General features: G+C 41.8%; 2 protein-coding genes across 13 annotated transcripts in view; one reads left to right on the top strand and one right to left on the bottom strand.

Annotated features, from left to right (window-relative positions):
• GREM2 (gremlin 2, DAN family BMP antagonist) overlaps positions 1-12,605 on the top strand; it is a 46,863-nt gene extending 34,258 nt beyond the window's left edge. For 4 of the 8 annotated variants that reach the window (XM_045012047.1, XM_045012039.1, XM_045012041.1 and 1 more), the window contains one exon: positions 10,886-12,605. In XM_045012047.1, the coding sequence (XP_044867982.1) occupies positions 10,887-11,393 (507 nt within the window). In that variant the 5' untranslated portion in view covers position 10,886 and the 3' untranslated portion in view covers positions 11,394-12,605. Of the gene's footprint in view, positions 1-5,857; positions 6,015-9,699; positions 9,725-10,885 lie in introns of those variants that run through there. The other 4 variants (XM_045012044.1, XM_045012043.1, XM_045012045.1 and 1 more) reach the window with 2 other exon arrangements.
• Positions 12,606-20,461: 7,856 nt separating this feature from the next.
• Positions 20,462-24,194, bottom strand: part of FMN2 (formin 2) — a 248,375-nt gene continuing 244,642 nt past the window's right edge. For all 5 annotated transcript variants that reach the window (XM_045011693.1, XM_045011692.1, XM_045011695.1 and 2 more), the window contains 2 exons: positions 23,980-24,061; positions 20,462-22,521 (listed from right to left, as the gene is read on the bottom strand). In XM_045011693.1, the coding sequence (XP_044867628.1) occupies positions 22,495-22,521; positions 23,980-24,061 (109 nt within the window). In that variant the 3' untranslated portion in view covers positions 20,462-22,494. The remainder of the gene's footprint in view (positions 22,522-23,979; positions 24,062-24,194) is intronic.

The following is a 24,194-nucleotide window of genomic DNA, read 5'->3' as shown; positions in this document are numbered from 1 at the left end:
AGAGAAGAACCATAAGACCGATTATAGGATTAGGAAACATGTTTTATTGTGATAGACTGAGCTCCTGGATTCTATTTAGCTTATCCAAGTGAAAGCTAAGAGGTGACTTTATCATTCTTTAAGAACCTACACAGAACAAATATTTAGTAATGGGCTCATCAGTCTAGCAGAGAAAGGTATAATGCAATCCAGTGGCTGAAAGTTGATGCTAGACACACTCAGACTGGAAATAATTCTTTTACCAGTTAACAGCGAGAAATTATTTAATAGTGAGAGTAACTAACCCTTGGAACAACTTACCAAGGGGTGTGGTGGATTCTTCATCGCTGTCATTTTGAAAATCAAGATGGGAGGCTCTTCTAAAAGCTATGTTTTAGGAATTGTTTTGGGAAAGTTCTATGGCCTGTGTTATATAGGAGGTCAGACTAGACAATCATATGGCCTTAGAATCTATAAATCTATGAATTACCAGATGCCATCTAGCACAGGCAGTACAAATATGGGTTCCCTGATTAAAGGCACTGCTGCCTTATGTTATGTTTACTAGTCCAGTTTGGGCTGACTTTTTAAAAAAATGTCTCTTCTTGCTTTTCTCCCCCCCACCACTCCCAATAAAACTAATAAATGCTGATGTAGTTGTGGTGTGCAATGGCAAAAATATCTTTCCTGCTACAAGTTTGGCCCTTCGTCACAAATAAGTAGCCAACTTTATAGCATTCCATATCACTGCACTTTATTTATTCCACTTAATGTTTAAAAAAGAGGAAAAATAATGTCCTTAGGATTTCTATATATCTAATGGTGGTATTAAGTTCTGCCTGCATCACTGGCAAGTGGTATGTAAATCTTCGGGAAGCATAGGAATTTATCAAGGTGGCTATGCATTTTGGCATATGTATCCCCAAAGAAGACAACCAAAGTATTCATGCCTCCAAGACTTCAGTTTTATTATTCAGTGTCTTAAGGGACCCAGTAGTTCATATCTGGGACATTACGGACCAACACTGAAAGACTTTCACCTGTTCTCCCTTCCTTCACCCTTGAAAAATGAGAAACTTCTCTGTCCTTCCACTGCCACTTCAAAAAGGAAAGTGAAGCAGGGGTTTTGGAGCTCTGCAAGATAAGAGGAGCCCAAGCTATGGAAGGCGTAGTATTGTAGATCAGTAATTAACTGTTTAAATCCATATCATTCCTGGCAGGACATCAGTGCAGAGAAAAATTATGTGATCTCTAACTCTGGCACTGATGATGAAATGAGAAGCTGTATTCAAAACTGCCTGAGCTTAGCTTAACTGAATAGCCAAGAAGCCCATAGTTGTAAACATTGATTCTCTTAGTGGTAAAGCTAAGTGGCACAACACTTCTACTTAGTGGTACAACTCTAGAGGCAACTACCCAGGATGTAGTTTGATCTGGCACTGAAAAGCCTAATGCTACAGCAAGTTGGTATCTTACATCTGGGTGGGGGTTACCTTTAAGTCTTCCTTACAGCCTCCCCCACACCAAAAATAAAGTAACCAGCAAATTATACAGTGTTGAACATGCCTTGAGGGAGATGGAAGTTTTTCGTACCTCTGTTGCAGGGAACTTGACACCCTGATGTATGAGGCATGCTTGTGGGGGGAGGAGGGAAAGAGTGTGTGGGGAGAAGGTTGAGTGCTACATAAATCACACTCTCCAAGAATTCCCTCAACTCTTTCCCTGGAGTCTGGGAGTTCTCCTAGCAGCTTGTCCTGGATGTGGCGTGGCCCTCACAGCCACCTCTCATATCTTCAGGATTTGCTGAGGGGCTCCCTACCTTAACACTGAAAAGGGTTTTCAGCACATCAGCCTTTTAATGGTTGCTGCCTATTTCCACAGAATGATCTTTTGGGGCAGTGTGTGAGCCAAGTTTCCAGTAGCTCAGTGGAAGCAGGGGAAACTTGTGTCTGAGCTTAGAGCTGCCCCCTAATGGCTGGTGCAGTCACCAGGGAACACACTGGAGCTCTCTAGAAAGAGCTCCTGCGAGAGTATGGGGTTTCTCTTTCCTAACATTTAGGGCTGGTCTTCACCATGGAGAGGTCAATGCTTCTGCAATTGATGCAGCAGGGGTCGATTTAGCAGCTCTGGTGAAGACCTGCTAAATTGATGGCAGAGCACTCTCCAGTCTCCAGTACTCCAGGTTCCCGAGACGATGACAGGAGAGCATCTCCTGTCAACCCAGTGCAGTGTAGACACCATGGTAAGTTGACCTAAGCTACATCAACTCCAGCTACATTATTCACGTAGTTGGAGAAGCGTAACTTAGGTCAAGTATCAGAGGGGTAGCCGTGTTAGTCTGGATCTGTAAAAGTTGCAGAGAGTCCTGTGGCACCTTATAGACTAACAGACGTATTGGAGCATGTGCTTTCGTGGGTGAAGTAGGTATTCACCCACGAAAGCACATGCTCCAAAACGTCTGTTAGTCTATAAGGTGCCACAGGACTCTTTGCAACTTAGGTCAATTTACCTTAGTAGTGAAGACAAGCCCATAGTATTAGTCCATGTTTAGGGACATAACAGAACCTACTGATTTAAACAGTGTTCTAGTAAAGTACGTACAGTGCCTTAGCACGGATACAAGGGCTAACAAGCAGGCCACAACCCTCTGGAATGTCAGACTGCTTAAGAAGATCTCTAAATTTCACATCACCTGTGACTTTAATTCTTTTTATGTATAGAGACATGAGCAGTGTCTCCATGGAAGCCCAAGGCACATGGAGCGTTTCTAGTTCAGGAAAAATGACCCCAAATCCTCCCAATTGTACTGACTCTCTGCTCCTGGCACAAGCTATTCACTTTCAGGAACTGGGAAGGATGGCTCTTCCCAATGTGAGAGCATAGGAAAAAATAAGGGTTACATTTTTTTCCCAATGGTTTGCCTCACTCTTGCAGAAGAACTTGATTATAAAACTTGCTTCTGTGGTTGAATCAGGGGCATAAGCCAAAGAAGGTATATCTGTATGTGACTTACAAGTATTCTGATCTTTTACCACAATTCATTTTGTAGATACATTTTTGTTCATAGCAAGGGTGCTAGCCTTCAGCCTGGTAAAAACAATGCCCCATGCATGTTATAGTAGGGCTAGAATGTGAGGAAGCAGCAATTTCTAGCATGTTAGCAATGAACCACACTAGAGCTGTACCCTACAATTCCAATAGGTGTACCTTTGTCCCCATGTGCAGATTAGCATAATTGACTAGATGCATTAAGAGGAAGGAGAGACCTGGGAACTGAGCTCAATTTCCCAAGAACACAATCTGTTAGCTTGGGGTGAAATTACTATGGAATTTAATTCTGTTTTGGTCCTCTTTTGTCTGAACCAGTTTGCTAGTCCTCAAAGCTTCCAACTGTTTTTGTGCAATACATGCTATTGTCTTCTTAGAAGACTGAGCCACATTTTCATCTGGTGTAAATCCACATAACCCCATGGAAATCAATGGTGTTATGCAACTTACACCAGAAGAGGATCTGGCCCATTTGTCTGCCATCACTTCAGAATCTTTAGTCAAGCAGTGTCTATGGCTCCTCACTGCAAGGTAGACATTCACTCTAATTGCCAAAAAAAAGTAGTTAGAAAGTATTAATGGAGCTTCTTTGCTTCTAGGGCAAAGTACATTACTCTTCTGTTACATCATAGCCCTTCTGATAGTGGTCATGTACATACCTCTAAAGTGATGCCTAATATGTATGGTCCTCAAACTTTTCATTACAGATAAGACAATGACTAGTTTGGCCGCAAGTGTTGTTTGGAAAAATTTTGAATACATTTAAAGTATTAGGTTTTATGTTTTCCCTTCTTATATGTTCTGCAGTTGCAAGGGGCCTAGGATTGGGCATTTTAGTGGTTTGAAAATTCATTAAATGGTGGAAACAGTCTTCTAGCGTAAAGGCCAGTGCTATTGCAACAGGATGGATACAGTACAGTGCTCAGATGACTTCATGCTGCTAATATGAAATCACAGCAGCACAGGAGTCTCCAAATGAGAACTTAGAGTGAGACGGTAGCACTAGATCCTTTCTTCTTACAAAGGTCCCTGACTGGGCATCTTTAGTTCAACTAATCTCCAAAATCACGTGTAACTAATAAAAAAAAAAATGAAGAAAGTAGCATTTTGTCTCCATGGCAACGAATAGGAATTCTTTTGCTTCACACACCTACTTTAAGTACTAGAACTTGGCATCTTATTTCCAAATTTATTTTCTCTCTTCGTTTAACAGAAGAACTGCCTCATCTTAAATACTGAGGAAAAATTAAAGGCTAAAGCTCTGAATATCTAAATAACATGCATATATATATATTAAAATTATATATGGTTATTTCTCTCATGTAGCTTCACTTCCCCATTCTAGCCCTAAAGGAAAACAAAGATTGCAAAGTAAACCTCCCCATAATAGAGATCCCGTTGAATGGCTGACCTTAATTATGGCCCCATGTGTATATCTCTTTAGAGTGCTAGAAGGAATGATCTAGTCAGACCACTTGCATAATACAGGCATAGTACACATTAAAAGGATTAAAAACTGGTTAACTGATAGGTCTCAAATTGTAATTGTAAACATGGAATCATCAAGTGGGTGTGTTTCCAGTGGGGGTTCTGCACGGATTGGTTCTTGTCCATATGCTATTTAACATTTTTATCAGTGCTTTGCAAGAAAATGTAACATTATCACTGAAAAAGTTTGCAGATGACACACAAATTAGGGGATGGTAGATAATGAAAAGGACAGGTCACTGATTCAGAGTGATCTGGATTGCTTGGTAACCTGGGCACAAGCAAACAAAGTGCATTTTAATATTGCTAAATGTGAATGTATAAAACTAGGAACAAAGAATGTAGGCCACACTTACAGAATGGGGGAATCTATACTGGGACAGTGACTGAAAAAGATTTGGGGATTGTGGTAGATAATTAGTTGAACATGAGTTCTCCGTGTGACTCTGTGGCCAGAAGATCTAATGTAATTTTGGGATGCATAAACAGGAGAATCTCAAGTAGGAATAGAGGTTTGGGTTTTTTTTAACCTCTATATTTGTTACTTGTGTGACTGATGCTGGAATACTATGTCCAGTTCTGATATCCACAATTCAAGAAAAATGTTGATAAATTGGACAGGGTTCAGGTACATATTTATAGAATAGACATTTATCATATCTCCTCTTGGGGCAGGTCTACACTAAGGGCGGGGGTCGAACTAGGGTACGCAAGTTCAGCTACGTGAATAGCATAGCTGAACTCGAAGTACCCTAGTTCGAACTACTTACCCGTCCAGACGCCGCGGGATCGAAGTCCACGGCTCCAAGGTCGACTCCGCCACTGCCGTTTGCAGTGGTGGAGTACCGGAGTCGACCGGAGCACGCGGGGAGTTCGAACTATCGCGTCTAGATTAGACGCGATAGTTCGAACTCCGAGAAGTCGAACTCACCGCATCGACCCGGCAGGTAAGTGTAGACTAGCCCTCAGATAAGCTAAACAAATCAGTCAGTGTTTTACTCTGAAAAGGTTTTCCAGACCTTGAATCATTCTTGTGCCTCTTTGGTGAACCCCTTCCAGTTTTTCAACAGCCTTTTTGAAGTGCAGACACCAGAACTGGCCACTGTATTCCATTATGGGTCTCATTAATGCCCTCCCCCCAACAGGTAATTACACCTCTCTACTGCTATTTGTTATTACCATTCCTATATATCCAAGAATTGAATTTGTCCTCTTAGCTGAATCATCATAATTTAAACGTGGCTTCTTAAGATTACAGAACACAATTAGAGCTAAGCTGGAACAGGACTTTCTAGTCCACAAAATACACTGAAGAATTTGATGTTTTTTCTTCATTCAATAGTGGTTTCAGGAAAAAAAATATCTCCGAGGTGTTTGTGGAAGAGCTACATGCCTACTCAGCTAGGAGACAGAGCCAGGCAGCCTGCCCACTCACCTTCCAGGAAATGAGGAGCTGGAAAGGTGGTAAAACCAATGCCTGGGGAGTTGGGTCTTACCAGGTGAGCTGCTAAGGAGCAAGTAGTGGGAGCTGACAGGAAACTAGACATCTGTCCAATGAAAGTTTGAAATCAATATGTTCCCACATTGCTATTGCCAAATCAGTATATTCTGCCAGGAAAACATTCCACTGGAAAATTTCTGACCAGCTCGAAGTATAATATGTAAGCTGGAAGTTCTTAGACGGCTGCATGTATTGTACTTGACTCACTACAGAGCTAAGTTGAATACTTCAATAAGTTACAAATAACTTAACCTTAATTATCAACTAACCTTTACAAGGTTCCGGAAGATCCAGTGCCATGGGACTAGGAAGCCTACAGAGGCAAGATGAGCATAAATGGGTGACCTCCTGGCCTCACTGAGTAAAACTCTTATTGACTTCAATGGCTAGAATTTCACTGAATCTGAGTGTCTGTTAATAGCACTGTTCATGTCTTACAAATATATTCAAGCTTAAATGCTTGTTTTCCTGTCAAGCTGCTACTGTAGTCCTCTAACAATAGAATGGGGGTGGTCTAATGTTGTCCCACCCTGTTAGAAAGTGTTGGAATCCTGCAAGTCGCTGCTACTTAGGCTGTGCCTGCACTAGCACTTTTGTCAGTATAACTTTCAGGGTGTGGAAAAAAACCACACCCCTGAGCAACATAAGTTACACTGACCTAAGCGTCGGTGTGAGAGCTGCTCCCGCTGATATAGTTACTGCCTCTCACAGAGGTGGTTTTGTTATGTTGATGGGAGAGCTCTCTCCTGTCAGCTTACAGTGTCTTCATCAGATATGCTGCAGTGGCACAGCTGCAGCGCTGCATGTGTAGACAAGCCCTTCGATCCTGCTAACTCACTGGAGGAGACATGGCCTATTAAACTCCTCTCCTCCTCCTCCTCCTCCTCCCCATAGATGCAAGAGGTGGGACTAGCCTTCTACCAAGGGAGCTAGGTTTTAGGAGATGTGCCCACAAGAGTCCTCGCTTAAGAACCCTTGTGAGCACTGATCGTAGCAGCCAACCTTGGGGGAGAACTCGTGATGATATTTTTCTAAGTGATGCTTAACCTCTAAACGATAAGTGTGACTTCTGTTGGCAGATGGGTGGGGTCTCCGCCCACACATTATACCCTCAGTGATTTCCAAGTTTGTATTATTCATGCACTAGTTGCTCCTTAACAGCTGCAAAATGCCATGACAATGAATAGCAAAGGAGGATCCTGACTTTACAAGCTGTATTTACGTATTTAAAGTCAGGAGACTTTTTTTTTTTATTTTAAGGACAAATCACTAGTGGCCAAAACTTTGTGTCTTTCCAAAGCTCACTTTTTGTAGAGCATGTGATTAAGGCCGGATCTCTTGTTAGAAGGCAGGGCTTATTTTCCATGGGAATATTATGATTCCGTAGATCATTGTAGCTATAAACATTTTTTTTAAAAAAAACCTCTCATGAGTCACATACGTTTTCATGATTGTTTAGGGTATTTATAAGAACCCAAAGTTGATCTATTGTCCACTATCTCACAGTTCCAAATTCAACACATGCGATAGAAATGCAGCTGAGCCAAAGACATCGGGCCCAATTCTTTTCTGCACCACGACACACTTGGCAATGGGTTGGCCAGGGAACAAGTTACAGCCTCTTGTTTGTCAAGGTGCCCAAGCTCAAGCTCTTATGTAAGTTACAACATTGTAGGGGCTTCTGCTTTCATTTATAACAGCTGGCTATGGTCCTTAAGCAGCTTTATGCCCTCTAGGAATTGTCATAGGGAAGCTTACCTCTGCTCTACTTCTATGCTGCAGGTAAGGATGGTGTGAAGATGGGCTCCACTGCCTTTATGCTAATTGAGATTTTTCCCCTTTGCTGGAGGAATTCTCACCTGGCCAGATGTGGCCAGATTAAATCCCCTTTGTGAATCTTGGGTAGAATAGAACTGGGTCTGAGGCTCTGGCCCATTATTGCCAGCAGTCTATATTCAGTGGACCCAGCCTATTCAGAAACAAAATCAACTTAACATTCATCATGTTACTTTTGCACCTTTTGGAGTAGTCTCACTTAAGAATTCTCCAAAATGCTTCTGTGCTTTCATTGAGGTGGTGTGGGGTGTGTGTTGTGGTGGTTACCTGGAACATCTAGTCCATGGAATGTTTCTGTCACCAGGTTGTATGTACCTTTGTTTTCTTGAATACAGTTTGTGTTGCTAACAGTGCCTGGGTTTAAGGGGGGGGGCAATTTGCAGGTTAGCACGGTTCTGAAGAGGTACCCATGTGATTAGAAATGTGGTGATCTAAAAGGATGCACAACACTTTGACCTACCAGTTTAGGACAGAGTAATACACTCTTTGTGAACATCTTAAAAATCCAGATTTGATAGGGATCAAATGATAGAAATAGCTGGTGTGTGCATAGCTGACTACTAAAATACTTGGTTACATGTACTGCAGAGTTCATTTTCTGATAACCTTACAACAGTGGCTTTGAGTAATAATGCTTTATTAGTGATAAACATGGATTTTACTGGATAAATCCTGGCTTATTATTCGATCGAATGGCCCTCATTCTCTAGGTAGAAGCTGTTTCAGTAATTGTTAAGATACTATAATTTCATGCCTTTTTTCATAGACTCTCAGAACCGATAGGGCTGGAAGAGACCTGCAGTATTATGGGGCTTCTACACCACCCCTTTCTGGAGGAAGTTTAATCAGGCATTTAAAATCTCTGAAGAGTTGCACTGAGATCTTGATGGCACTTCTCGTTTTAGAAGGGGTTTTGAATTCCAGTATTTGATAGTAACAATGATCTAGTTTATAGTGGAAGCTCACTGATCAGTACAGTTTGTGATTTATGTCGAAATGGATCTCCCCACTCAAGATGTAGTAGTGCTGTGGTTATTATTTTTTTGGTGAGGATGGGAGGGTAAGTGGAGTGGGTCTGTTTTCTTTCTTTCTGTAAGACGTGAATTTGTAGTTGTTGGGGAGGGGGCTTTGTATATGTGTCTTGAGCCAGGTAGGGAATACATGTTCATAAACAACATCGGGATCGATTATTTCACCCATTACTGGAGTGCAGCCACAAGTGCACGATAATGCAAGAGCAGTTTGAGGAAGTGTGGGACACCTATATCAAGCTGAAACTAAATGTTGGACTGTAGCTATCTGATTAGGTTTTGGCTTGGATACCAGGATTGACATCCAGTGGTCTTGATGGAAAGATTCTGTGCAGATTCACCAAGAGTTTTATCCAGTCTCCATCTGAGTATTAAAATGCTTAACTTTCAGCATATTAAAAAAAGGCCATTTATTTAAAGCACCATAGATATCAATGGACACTTAGTGCCTTTGCAAGACAGTTTGCTTAAGTACTAAATCAGAGGAAACTGTCACTTACCACAATATTAGTCTACTCCAGTGTCTCTATTGCCATACATTTTCTTGTTCCTATTTCCTCTGGGAGGCAGAAATACTTTTGAGTGTTGTGAAGGTTTAGGCCTAACTTGTCAAAGGGAATTCTGTACAAGTGGTCTAACTTCCTCCTGCAGAGAGTGGTGACCTTCAGGAACAGAAGACTTGCCAGACTGGATCGAATGACTGGTTCATGAAATCAAGTGGTCTGCCTCTAACAGTGGCCTGTTCCAGCTTCAGGAAACTGTAATGGACAATTATGGAATAATCTGCCCACTGGGAAAATTTCTTAATGTCTCAGTTAGTGATTGGCTTATTCTTTGTAAAGTGAGTGTTTACATCTTTTCTAAAAAAGTCTCATCCATATGTATGCGTCTCTTAATTGTAATAAATTATTTACCTAAAAGACCTTGTAGCAATGAGTCTAATAGATTAACAGTGTATTGTACTTGTATATTTCCTTGTAATATTCTTGCATTCGTTGCCTTTCAATTTTGTGGCTGCTTGGAGCCACTCGGGAATATATAGGTTCACTCTTACAGCGAAATACATAAAACCCCAGAAACTTCAGAAAAAATGTGAAAGTGACTATTCTGGTAGACACCTCTTGATACTTGACTGTATTATTATTTGGAACTAGACTAGAATTGGAACCCCAAAGCTTGAAACAGTAAAATGTGAATTCACAGTAGATCATCCTTTCTTCCTCTCCCCTCTGACTGGGGTTGCACAAATGGGATTTCAGGAGACTGGCAGACCTCATCTGACTTCTGAAACTTAGCCAACGGGTCTCCCAGTTGTTCTTGGTGGGGAGAATTTAGTTCACGTCTAGCTTCTGTTAACTGACTGGTTTGCACAGTTGACCAATAAGGTGGTCAAATTATCAATTTATCAGTGAGAAAATGGTAGTTAGAAGGTTTGGAAGAAGTAGTGAATTCTTACTGTAGGTTGGGCCCTGTCTCCCAGTGGCCAGAAACCCATCCTGCTGGCATACTTGGTGACCAATGAGCCCTAAAAACTAGCCATTCTCCTAGGGAACTAAACAGATTTCAAAAGTCATAATATCCCAGCTCCATTAATAGAATGTGTAGACTTGAATACAATGGAAAGAAATCTGTATATTGGGCTCAATACAGGAGTAAGTGGATAAAATGCTGTGGCCTGTGTTAAGCATGAGGTCAGACTAGATAATCTACTGACTAGATAATCCCTTCATTTCTTCATTGACATATCCTGTGTCTAACACTTGATGTTTTTAGACATGATGGCAGGGATGTCTTCAAGGGGGAAGAAGAAACAGACTTAGGAAACGTTTTCAACTTGCCATAACTTTTCTCCTAAGGTGAAGAGTACAATAGCCATGTCTATAACTCTTAGTGAACACTGTCTAGCTGTTGCTGGGATGGGCAAATATCTGTGCAGATAAAATAAAGGCAAATTGTGCTGAAGTGTTATGTCTTCTAACCTTCACTTGTATTATTCTTGCAGGATGCTCTGGAAACTTGCCTTATCTGTTTTTCTGGTGGCGACCTTGGTTAAAGTAACAGATACCAGGAAAAACCGTCCTGCAGGAGCAATTCCATCTCCCTACAAAGACAGCACAAGCAACAACTCAGAGAGGAGGCAGCATCTGAACAAAGAAGTACTGGCCTCCAGCCAGGAGGCCCTGGTGGTCACTGAGAGGAAGTACCTTAAAAGTGACTGGTGCAAAACCCAACCCCTGCGGCAGACTGTCAGCGAGGAGGGCTGCATAAGCCGCACCATCATCAACCGTTTCTGCTATGGCCAGTGCAACTCCTTCTACATCCCCCGGCATGTGAAAAAGGATGAGGAATCCTTCCAGTCCTGTGCTTTCTGCAAGCCTCAGAAAGTCACCTCCTTCACTGTGGAGCTGGAGTGCCCTGAGCTGGATCCACCTTTCCGACTCAAGAAAATCCAGAAAGTCAAGCAGTGCAGGTGTATGTCTGTGAACCTCAGCAACTCAGACAAACAGTGAAAGCAAGTATCTGGCTACTGCTTGGCATCACCCCATCGGATTTGCTGCTGTCTCTCCTCTTCCCTGAGCAGACTCATTGTCTGGTTTTCTTTCTTCAGGATGCATCTTTCTAGCATGGAAGGCTCACTTGTCATTTGCCTACTGGAACTAAAATTTGTCCTGGGCTATGTTAGGCACCTTGCCATAAAACCTCAACATATTTCCAATATAATCCTCTTAAAATTGAATTTTAAGGGTGGAGCAGGCCCCTCCGAATTTGGGATTGATCATCTAGGTGACCGATGGCTGAATCCAGCATTAACGTTTCCACTATGTGGGAAAAACCCTCTGCCCTACACTCCAGTCCTTTCTGTGGGAAGAAAATGTGTCTCGCTACCTTTGCCATCTCACTCAGTGTTCAGTCTGGAGCTTTTCACCTTCATATTTAAGCGCTTGGTGCTGCCAGCTGCGGCTGTGAGGTGCAGCTATGGGATACAGTAGAGTACTAAAAGAAAATGAGGCTGTGAGCATGATGAGGGAACTCTAACTGTAGGATGACAGAATGGCTCTGCGCTCCTTGTCTGAGATGGAGATGAGCATGGGGAGAGGGAATGTTAAGTCAGCCACAACTCTCTCAGCAGCTACCACTTTTCCACCAGCAGACTGAAGATGGATTCTTGTGCTGCTGCAGTTTGACTATATCAAACACACAGTCTCTACAGCAATGTTTATTTTGTATCCTAGCTATAGTAAAGTTGTTTAAAGTATTATTAGACCTAGCCATATATATTTTTTCTTCTGGCAGAATATTCCAAAGATTAGATTAAAGTGTCTTGAGTAAATAGACTTGATTGCTAGGTCAGTCACCTGACTTGAAACTGACAGGTTTTGAATGGGCTTTCAGTAGATTCTGCCTTTAGTATGTTCCCAAACCCATCCAGTTATTGCTGTGTATTTATACCTGTGTGGGGTAGGGTGGGGCAGAGGGTATTAAAACACTTGTGGGAGCAGTATTCCACTTAAGTTATTAAAGCATTGTAGCACAAAGGACAGATTGCAGTCATTGTTGCTTTGAATACAAATGCTGCCTTACGTATCAGTTTCTTCAGGTGGCGGGAGCATCTTCCACACAGTGAATGGGAATCAAGTGGCCTTTGTCATGTTGAAAGAAGAGCAGGCTAGCAAATGCTTGTAGAAGGTGGTCACAGCTACAGAAATGAGGAAGAGTTCTGTCCCCTCCTCTACAAATTGGGAGGGAATAAGCTGTTGTAACTACTGCAGCCCTGTTGCCCCATTACACTTTTGATATAGGGGTATAAAGTTTAGCATGTCTGTATATTCAGTATGTTCCAGTTCAGATTTCTAAGACCAGTGGCTTTAATGTCTTCTCTTTAAACACAGTAAGTTAATCAAAGAGCACACCAACTAATACAAGAGACTGTGTGACCTTGTTGCATGTCTTATAGCTTAGCATCTGCAATACTTCTGGGCTAATGAAACCAGCCTGTGGAGCACTTCTCTGGCAACGTCTTCAGGAATGACCAATCTCAAGGGTTAAAAGTGTTACAGACTGTTGCCAGCTATGAGTTCAATGGCACAGTTCACTATTATGCGAGGCAGGCTGCTTTAAGAGGCTTTTGGTACTGATCTCTGCTAGAGCTCACCAATCGGTTTACGGGGATTGGCACGGGGAGGATGGGATCGGGTAGGTATGTTACCCTGTTACAGCTACGTTGCGTGTATTTTCTGCCTTGTTGTTACACAATGTCAGAGCTGCCAAGGGAGACTCCTAGTCCAGGGCTCGCTTTAGAGGCTGTTACTGCTCTGCTGTCAGCCATATGAATGGGCACTCCTGAATCCAGGTTACTGGGAGTTTTTTTGATAGTACAGAGGGAGTTTGAAATGCCTGCAACCCATTAGGGTTCTAGGATTATGAATGTGTCCTTGAAGGAAGAGATTGTAAAGTCAGGCCCTTGTGATTAAGACTAGATAGAAATGCCTTGGGCCCTTCTTAATTATATTAACTCTACAATTATTTAAGGAAAAAATATGTAAGAATGCTTATCATTAAGCTACACCCAAGCAGGGTTTCTCACCAATTTGCAATATGAATATGCTGCAGCATGAAGCTCCTTCTTGGGGCTGTTTGTGTGTAAAAACTGAGTAGAGCTTGTAATGGGTCAAACTGTATTTAATTCTTGTTTTATAAATGAAAACAAAAAATGAAGAAATACTATAATTATTTTATAGGTGTATTATTAAATTATAGAACAAATAAAGATACTCTAGGGTTATATGGAATCCAGGTGTGTGGGCTTTGCTTCTAACTTCAATATTTTACCACTACTTGAACTCATGGATCTGTCTCTGTGGGGGCTCAGTTTCAGATTTGCCAAAAGGACTATGTAGTTGTGCTACCTTGGGAGCATGTAGAACCAAGATTGATACAACCTGCTCTTGAGTTACCTTCTTGTGTGGTGGTGATGAGGGGCAATAACCTTAACCAGCCCTATAACTTGAGGTAAATCACATCCCACTCACAAATGCTTGTTCAGCCATGGTGGCCCAAGACTTACAATCATAGAATATCAGAGTTGGAAGGAACCTCAGGAGATCATTTAGTCGACCCCCCTGCTCAAAGCAGGACCAATCCCCTAAAAGCCCCCTCAGGGATTGAACTCATAATGCTGGGTTTAGTAGGCCAATGTTCAAACCACTGAGCTGTTCCCCCCCACCCCCCTGATTTTTGTTGGAGTGTAATTCCCTGAACAGGTGTTGAACCTGGGCCATGGTGGCGAAAGCACCAAATCCTAACCACTAGACCACCATGGAGACTTGGTAAAGGTAGAGCGAAGACTCCACCACTGGCTGGCCGGCCGGCCTGCCTGCCCACACAAGCTGTCACATGCCTCAACCTCCATGGTGCTACCCACCCTGCAGATGGCCTAGCTAAAGGAGTGCCTTATGCACTTGATCTGATATTGCAAGGAAAAGAGTGGCCACCGTTTCTAGTGATTGGGTTGGACTGGAGAGAAGATGGAGAGGCACCTGCTCTGCAACCCACTGTTTGGTCACTTGTCGTCAACAAAGTAAATTCTTCCAAGTTTAACCGTCTTTGGCAAAATAACAGTCAGTTGGTTTCATTCCAAAGTAATCTAACAGAATAATCCCCTTTACTATAGTATGGTTAAAAACCCCATAAAGATATAATCTACAAAATCATCTCTAAACCTAAGAATTTAGAACTCACAATTTAAGGAAAAGATGAGTTTGTCCATAATGAATGAAGCATATTGACTTGCATGGCCCAATAACCAACCTGTTCAAGTGCTTCTCCCAGAGTTTGTTTAACATGTCTCTAGTGCAGACTAACCCTTATAAAGTGAAACTTTCAAAGTAAGATGCTGTGAGCTGTGTCATGGAGCACCTTGTTCTAAGGTAGCTGTAAGAGTTGAGGGGGCAGCTTATTTCATTTAATAAACTTAATGATTCAGATCCACCTGCTTCAGAAGGGATGAGTCTTAGCTACTTGAGTGCAAGAATCCCTGTTAGCAGAACTTGCCTCTGCCACACCTAAATAGTCACTAGGGAATGCTGAGAAAGGTGGTAAGTGCCCTAGCCACTCGGCTACATCACCATTTTCCTCACCTGCCTTCTGGGCCAACGATTATTCAAGTTGGTCACATAAGGGAGAACTACTTCATCTGAACAAACGGAGGGAAAAATCATAGCCTGGGGTTAGGGCATTCATGGTAGGGAGTCATAGGCCTGGGTGCAAGTCCCTGCTCTGTATCAGGTAGAGTCAAGGTTTGACCCTTGGTCACTCCTGTGTGAGCACTCTAACCAGAAAGTAAAGGTTACAAAGGAATCCCTTTTAGCCCCCTTGGCTTACTGGATTGGGTTCCTTGGGTTCGATAGGTGGAGTGGGGTAAAGTAGGAAAGGGCTTAGATACTACAGTGATTGCAACCAAATAAGTACCACAGAGCTTTCTTTACAAAAATAAAGTTTTGTCTCCATTTCTTCATCTGTAAAAGTAGGGTTGTTAATAATTAGTTTTGTGAAGTGCTCTGAGATATAGGAGGAAAGTGCTATGTAAGCACTAAGTACTGTTAAATCGCTAGACACATCGTCATTGAAGTACCATACGGCCTGAAGGTTTCAATTTGCAACACAAAACAACACAAGCCTTTTACAGCCACTTATAAAAGCCACACTGGAATTCTCATTGAGCCACATCTGTATATCAGGCACGGAAGCAATAATTTAGAATGATGCAATTTGCTTAAGTAATGGGGGGGTAATGTGCCATTCTGGTGCTTAAAGAAGGCTGGAAAGTTCAGCTGCAGTTTTGCTGTTAACTGAGCAGCTGAAGCTGAAAACAGTTACAACAAAATATGCTATGTATTTTTCACATTATTGTAGGAAAAAAAAACCTAATCCACCAATCATTACACCAGAGCGCTCAGGTGTACACACTGAGGATCTTGGGTTTATTTACTTCTTGTAGTACCATGAGCAATTAGGGTTGCCAACTTTCTAATCTCACAAAACCCCTACCCCTTCTCTAAGCCCCCCAATCCTGCCCCTCCTCAAATGTCTGCTTCCCCTCCCCCTGACTCCAGTGCCCCTCCCACCATGGCTTGCTCTCCCGCCCCCCCCACTTGGCAGGGGGAATAAGGGTCTTGGGGTGCAGGCTCCGGGAGGGCATTCTGACCTGAGGTAGGGGATCAGGAGCAGACTCCAGCTGGGCAGGACTAAGGCTTCCTGCCTACCCTGACCCTGTGCAGTGCCCACAGGTGGAGGGGCCAGGGGGCTCTGCCCATGCCCACAAGCACTGTCCTCACAGCTCTCCTTGGTGAGGAACCGCAGCCAGTGGGCGCTGCAGAGCAGTACACAGAGCTTTCCTGATTGCACCACTGCCAAGGGGGCTATGCTGGCCACTTCCAGGAGCTGCACACAGCCAGGGAGCCTTAGCCGTGCTGCGCCGCCAACCGGACTTTTAACACGCGGGTCAGTGATGCTGACCAGAGTTGTCAGGGTCCCTTTTCAACCGGGTGTTACAGTCAAAAACTGAATACCTGTCAATCCTATGAACAATATGTATTTGCATAGAGTACCTCATGGAGCTGTCACCATGAAATTTTCACCATACCATGCCAAGGGAGCTTACAGGGCCTAAGAAGCCACTATAGGTGGGAGGGGAGCACTATCTAAGCTATCCAGTAGGAATGAGGAAAAGGCCTTAGGGCTGAGCCCCCTCAAATGTATTTAGGCATTTTTCAATAAGTGTTAGAGGCCTAAACCCCTTTCAATAGCTGGGCCTAAGCACTGAATTCTGGGCCAGAGGAAGGCACTGCCCTCTGCTCAGGTTTACAGCCATGACCCCCTCTTCTACAGCTAGGTTCCTATGCCCTTTCTTGCAAAAAAAACCCCAGGCAGATGTGGTGCCCTTATAACCTTTAACACAGACAGGACCCTACTAGTAAGGACATCCCTCGTTTGAGGCTTAGACATAAGCTGGGTTCTGAAATTAGTGCACAGGCCCAGCAGCAGCCAGTTAAGTGCCATAGGCCCTTTACCAATGGAAACTTGGGTGCCTAGAGACCTAGAGTACCTCCAGAGTTAGGCAGCAGTTTTAGAGATTCTGGCTTAGCTAAAGTGGCAGGTGCCCAAATCCCTTGAGGCTCTAACACCTAGGTGCAAACCCTTCCATTGACTGCAATAGAGTTGTGCCCACTTGTGTTAGAAGCAATTGGCTTAATGTGTGCTTAGTGCATCCCTACCCTCTCCCCCCACGAGACAACCAGGTCAGACATTTCTCCCATTACCCAAAAGCTCAGGGGGTTAGAGCACTCCTGGGGGGTGTGGAAGAGCCATGTTGAAATCCTCATGCTCCCTAATTGGGAGCAGGGACTTGAAACTGGTCTCCCCAATGCGTGGTCTAATCATCAGGTTGTGGAGACAACCTCTGTCTGGCCCAGTGAATATTTAATTATTTAACACAAAGTGGAACAGCTTCCACAGGAAAGAGAGAGTGCCATGAACACACTATTGCTGGAGACCTGGGCTCAATCTTTGCTCCAATTCAGGCAGAACAGAGATTTCCAAACAGGTGTCCCACATGCCAGGTGAGTGCTTCAACTACTGGGCAATTAGCTATAATGGGGTGTGTGTGTGGGTGGGGGGTGGCTCAGGTCCCTAACCCCAGGAGGTTAGGAATCCTGAGCAGAGAGGAACCTCCATGTGGCCTGTCAGTCAATCCTCCAAGACCCACATCAATGGGATTTAGACACATAAGTACCTTTGTGGATTTGGGGCCTAACCATCTCCCCTTTCCCCTTCATTTCACTGGTGAGTAGCTTCTTCAGCTCCCCGCTCAGCTTGCTGGCTTCAGCGAATCCTTTTCTTAGGCACCTAACGCTCCCCATAGAATACATGGTGCACTTAAGTTGATTCTACTGCATGGCAGGATGTCTAGGCATTAGGTGTTGCAATGCACATCGAACAGTGGCCACTAGTGGTGGCAGATGACAAAGAAAAAAATTCCTGACTACCCTGAAAGATGCAGAAACTTCAGGAGAACTGGAGACAGTAGAAGATAACGCAAGTCTATGAAGTACAATTTAGGGTTTGGGTATAGCTGTCAGCAACACCTATCATTCAGATTGCCTAGGAACTAGAGTGTCTTTCCTAGGAGCTGGGAATTGGAGTGACAAATACAAAGATACAGTGCAGATGAACACGTCCTGGGCTACAAACCTTTGTGTCTTTAGCACTTTCTCTGTGAACAGGTTAATTTGGTCCCTAATGCTATATCACCTTATAAAGCAACCATGAACACTGAAATGCAGTGTTGATACTGAAGTGTGTTAGTCCCAGCTCCTCAAAGGTACTTAGGAGCCTATCTTCCATTGATTTCAATAGGGGAGTTAAGGCACTCAATACCTTTGAGGATCTGAACCTCAATCTTTATTAAAAGAGTGAGATGGGATAATTTATTTTACTAAAAGTATTGTCCCCATCTCTAGCTCTCTGTTGACCTCTTGTGCTTACAGGCTTTGCCAGAGACTAAATGTAAACTGAACAGTTTTGCATGTTAACATTTTCTATTTAAATACATATAACTAGGCCACATTGCTTCCTGCATTCAGCAGTGCTAAGTTCGCCTCCATTTTTTTTTTCTCTTCATGTGCTAATGGAACTTGAAGGGGTAAGTGGTTGCCATATAAATGTACAAATGCATTGGAGGAATTCACAAGATTGAGCCTGAAAAAGAGATTTAAGCCGCACACGTTACTAAGTGAATTAGCATTTAACCAGCCTGAAAAGAGAAATGCACGTCACCTCGATTTGTCAGAGCTGAGTCATTCTGACAAAGATGCTTGAGTGGCATTTCATCTTGTTACCTGTTATGGCACTGAGGGCAGTGAGCTGCACTATGCAGGTTCCAGAGAATAAGCAGGGCTGTGCAGCACAAGCAGCAGACTGGACATGGCGAGGGGATCAAGTGAGGTTCTGCAGAAGGATCTGTGGGAGCCCAGCCCATTTGCAGCGAGGCAACTGGTCATAAGAGTCAATGCCTACAAAAAAAAACCCTTGTTCATATGTCAAACATATTTTGGTTGCAGGGATCTCAGATACCCAGCAACAGCATCCACAAAAATCCATCTGTATCCTATCAAAGAAAGTATGACAAATGGGCTTCTTGCCTCTCCAAATTAAAGACTTGGGATATTCAGCCACACTTGTATCTTTATCAGCCCTTCATTCTGTGCTGTTATATTTTATTTTAAAGGCAAGTCCATTTCCCCTCTCTGAGATGCTGCACTGCAGTACCAAACCTGGCTGAGAAGGCTGAAAGGATCCTCTCTCTAAACTATCCCATATTTATCACCATGGAATGCAACTGTATGATGGGTTGCTAGTGTGGAAGGTGTTTAAGACCAGTGTGACCTACTGGTTCTAAAACTAGAGAGTTTATAGAGTATTTCCAACTTCCAAATGGTCTGTAAAGCTACTTCATGACCTGGATACAGGAGTACTGTAGTATTAGTTCAAACGGTAGGCAATGAAGGTAGATTGCTAGATATGATCTTTTGTAACCAGAGAGGAGAATTAAACAAAGTAGACGCATCTACCACATTTACAAACCATATTTACATCTAGTGTCCTTAATGGTGTCCTAATATCAACTACGAGAGGTGTGATATAAATACACCCATGATTGATTTTACTTTTTCCAACTCACCAAGCACTATAATTACAATGGGGGTAGGTATAGAATCTGGACTAGGAGGGATGTGAAAGGAAGAATTGGTCCAAGAATATGAAAACGTTAGAAAACCATTCATGCTGCCTGTATCTTAAAAGTTCTTCAGTGTTGCTACCAGCTGCTGCCACCTCTTGGAACTCTGCTTTCAGAAACTGATCACTCAGATGTGACTTGGGTTATCCCTGTTACATGTGCAACTGGTTCTATATTACATCCTGAAATAGTGAGAGATGCACATGGTAGTGGCACTAGATTACTAGATGACGTATTAATTAACTGCTTCATATTTTATATGCAGCAATGCATCTGTATGTACACAAAGTGTTTGTCCAAATACCCATTTTACCAGACTATTAACTTCCCTCTATTTGTGGGGACAAATCCTATGGGCAAGCAAGGACTGGGGACTAGTAAGAATCCTCTATTTGAGCCACAGAACACCTTCCCAGCCATAGAGTGAGAGAATGAACCAGCTGAGAGATGATGGTCACCTTGCTTAATGCACAATTGGAAGGCACTCAGATACTATGATGTGAAAGTAGTAAAAGATCCTATATAAAATAGAATAGAGCTGTAGAAGTCCCTCCATGGCCCTGTGTAAAGGAGATATCCATATAGCTGTGGATTCACTCCCCAACACCTTCTCCCCGCATGCTAAGGGATATGGAGTAACCCCTTTCCACAAGTGAATTATATCAGTTCTGCTGACCCAGGGCCCTCACTGAGACAGCATAATTATCAGAGAACCAAAAAAAAAAAAAAAGCACCTTTTGTCTCATTATTCCTTTTATTTTCATATAAATTAACATTCTAAAAAAATTGAAGTAGAAACACTAAATACAGTATTGCACATAGCGATCTCTGTTAGATATCCTATTATTTCATTTAGTATGGTAATATACATACCGTAGGTACTGAAGGGAACAGGAAGGCTACAAAACCAAAACATGCGACTGTATCCTTGCACTTAAATAAAAATAAATGCAAAAGTTAAGAGCAAAAGACTATAGTTTACATAAATACAAACATAGGTTTGAATCAGTGCCATTAAAATAAACTTTATTTTTAAAGTTACTTTCCATAGGTTACTCATAACAGCAAATAATCTCTTTTCTCTTTTGCAAGAAGTAACACTACTCCCAACAACACATGATTTTAGAAATCAATTCTTGGTAATCATATTCTTGCCAGAAATTATCGTGAACACAGAATTTCATATAGTTTTATCAATCTACAGGAGTCTTATTTTTCACACAAGTGAAGAACATATTTTCTAGTGCTTAGTATAAGTGACTAACAATGGATTCCTGAGGTCATATTTGACATTGCCCTTATGACACCTGGTACAGTATATTTGCCTCTGGACAGCCCGGAATGTCTTATGATATACTAGGCTAGACAGGGAATAATCCTCCCCAGCAGGTTAGACCTCAAACCACTCAGAAGTTTATGCTACCCCTGTGTCTTCAATGCTAAGAGATTGTGAGCATGTGAACCCAATTCATGCCACACATTGCCGTTTCCAAGAAAACAGTGCTTTGAAAGAGAATGGTTACAAGGCCAATTCATGTTGGGTCCAGTAGTTACATCTGGGGCAGAGGGCCTTTACTGGGTCAACAAATCAAAACTAATAAATCCTTAGGTTAATTTCCAGATCACAAATAGAAATTAATCATGTGAATTAAAAAGGAAGGCATAATCACAGATTTCCATTGCCTCCTAGCCAATGGTATGGACTCCTTAGAGAGAAAAGTTTATGACTCGGATGTTAAATGTGAAATCGACATGAATTAGTCAATCACCTTTGTTCTGTCACTAGAGTTGACTACTGTATTTCTCTAATGCCAATTCCTAGATATATCTTTTTATATCCCTGGTAAAGGAAGTCTTAAATTAATTGAAAAGATAATTCAGAAAGGAAGCCTAGCTAGAAACATTGTAGTCCTGAGAATCATATATGACTCAAATAATCAGCAATATAACTGTAATATCCCTTAAGTTTTTCTGTATACAAATCAGCTGCTTTACATGTTAGCAAGCTATAGTGCCCAAGTTCCTCTTTTATCCTCTGAAGTACTCCTGTGATTTTCTGTGTTTACTGCTTTTCACTTAAATGTTTTTGGTTCAGGTTTTCCAACTCCCCCTCCTGCTATTCACTATCTGGCAAAAGATGAAGAAAAAGTATGCTGCCTTATCGATTTTAAAGATAGTTAAGGTAAACATCTTGTTCCACAAATATTTAGTCATGGAGGGCAACCAAACAAGTTGAGAAAGCATTGATTATACTGTATAAACAGCACTTAACAATTCAAAATACAAACTACAAATGTCAACGTGAAACGGATACAAACAATTCACTAGAAGTAACATTTCTTTCCCTAATCTAAATGCAGTGGCATGGAGTATTTGTGTTAGACAGATGTTGCCAGTAGGAATGGAAATATTTTACTGTATCAAGTAGCATTCTTGTGAAGTTCAACTTTAATAGAATTTTCAGCATCTTCAGAACTGATGCAGATGCTGCCTCTTAGGCATGCTGGTTTGGTCTACTGGTATTAGACCATGAACTTTACAAAATACCAGTTTTTGGGTGGAGAACGAGGCATGGGATATAGGGAACTTGTCTCATGTCCATAACTAGTCTATTGCTGGGCACTCAATTACAGTGATTACATTCATTCATGAATGTACAGTATACATCTATCAGTGAGAAACTCTAGAGAACAAAAAGCAAATTTGAAAGGCCAAGAAGAAAACAAATGATCTGAATGATGTAGTTTCCTTTCCCGCCCCCAACAGACATGTTGAGTTTTCCTGATCAAGTGGCAATGGCTTTTGCATTTCTTCTCTCAGATCTTCATACTTATCTTTGCTTTCTGAAAAGAAACACCATAAGAAGGTAAGTTACCATATATAAACATATGTATTATGCAAATATGTAAAGCACAGGGATATGTAGGCTGATCACCAAGTACATCGAATATATAGTTTACGTAAAAAACCCTACAACAAACTCAGTTTTAAACAGATTTAAAGTACAAGATGGCTATCCATGCCTGTGGTTTTGGGGGCAGGGTCCATCCTTTTGCTGTATGTACAGTGTCTAGCACAATGGAGTTCTGATCCCCAATTGGGGCTTTTAGGCACAATAGCAATATAAATAATTATAAACTTATTTAAATGCATGGCTGTTCTTAAATACCATAAATCTGCATGATTTTATTCTTGCAAAGTGGAAAAATCCAACCAAACAAGTTTTTAAAACCTACATCTTGATGTGATTACAAATAAAGTTGATAAACTAAGATCTAGTTTATCATTCCTAGCCAAGCTATTACTTCATTTACATTTCCTGTGTCACTAACCACGGCCAGTTACAATGAAAAACAACAGCAATAATTCTTTTCTTCGTGTGTTGGATTATGCCAGAGAGATTATGGTAAATGACAACATGTTTCATTTCAAGGACATGTGTCACATGTCACAATGATTCATAAAATATCATTAAATAGAAAACAAACTGAATCAAGTTTTTAGGAAAAAAACATGACCAAGGAAATAGTCATTCATTTTTAAATATTGCCAAAAAAGAAGCATGGGAAGACACTATGAAAATTATGGACCAGATTAATATTCTGCTGGGAAAAAAATCCAGCCATTGTAAAATAGGCCCATGTCCTGAAAATGCTTATGCATGCACTTAACTTTAGCAATTTGAGTAGATGGCCACTGAAGTTAATAGGAATTGCTCATGTACTTAAAACTAAAGATATGTGTAAGTATCTTCAGGATCAAGGCCATAGTTTATAGGGAGCTGTATATAGCTCAAGAGATTAGTAGAAGTAGAGTATCTTTTTCTAGATCTCTGTCTCTAACCCAGCCCAGGTGCATAGTGACTTACAGTCACTGGCATCTAATAGGTCGTCCACGGCCCAGGGGACAGGTGACCTCATCACAAAATCCCCCATCACAATTGGCAACAACTGGAAGCCTGAGTAGTGGGGCTGATCATTGGATGAGTTTGGAGACTGAGCTACCTCCTCACCCACCACAAAGGTCCATCTCTTCCAGGTTCAGGGGGATAAGGCACATTGGCAGGGCACTGTGGGGAAATTTTCACTGCCACTACCTGAGTTGCATCTGTTCTGTGGATAAATATAGGACTTCAGGGTTGTCAATCTGGCACCTTTCACAAAAACACTAAATTCAGACACATTTAAAAATAAATATTAACTAAGTATGTCATGATAACGTACATACAAAATGCAAAAAGAACAAAGAAAAAAAGTTAATAGGAGCAGTATAATAATCATAATAATGCAATCCGTTCTTACTATTCCAGAATCATGTCTTGGCTTTATATTATAAAGTGATTTCCCCTTTTTCTGTCTGCACACTTCTTCTGCTTCTTTAACTCTGAAGAAAGAAATTTTGATGAATATTTCACTGGGTTAAAGCCATTTGCAAGACAGTACAATACGTGAATCAAAGATTAAGGTTTAAAGACAACAAATGTGTAACTCCCTCGCCCCTCCCCATACATGAATAT

This window comes from Mauremys mutica, chromosome 3 (genome assembly GCF_020497125.1).
Source record: "Mauremys mutica isolate MM-2020 ecotype Southern chromosome 3, ASM2049712v1, whole genome shotgun sequence".
Lineage (NCBI taxonomy): Eukaryota > Metazoa > Chordata > Testudines > Geoemydidae > Mauremys > Mauremys mutica.
Note: the sequence above shows the minus strand (reverse complement) of the source record. Positions and strands in the feature narration are given on the sequence as shown.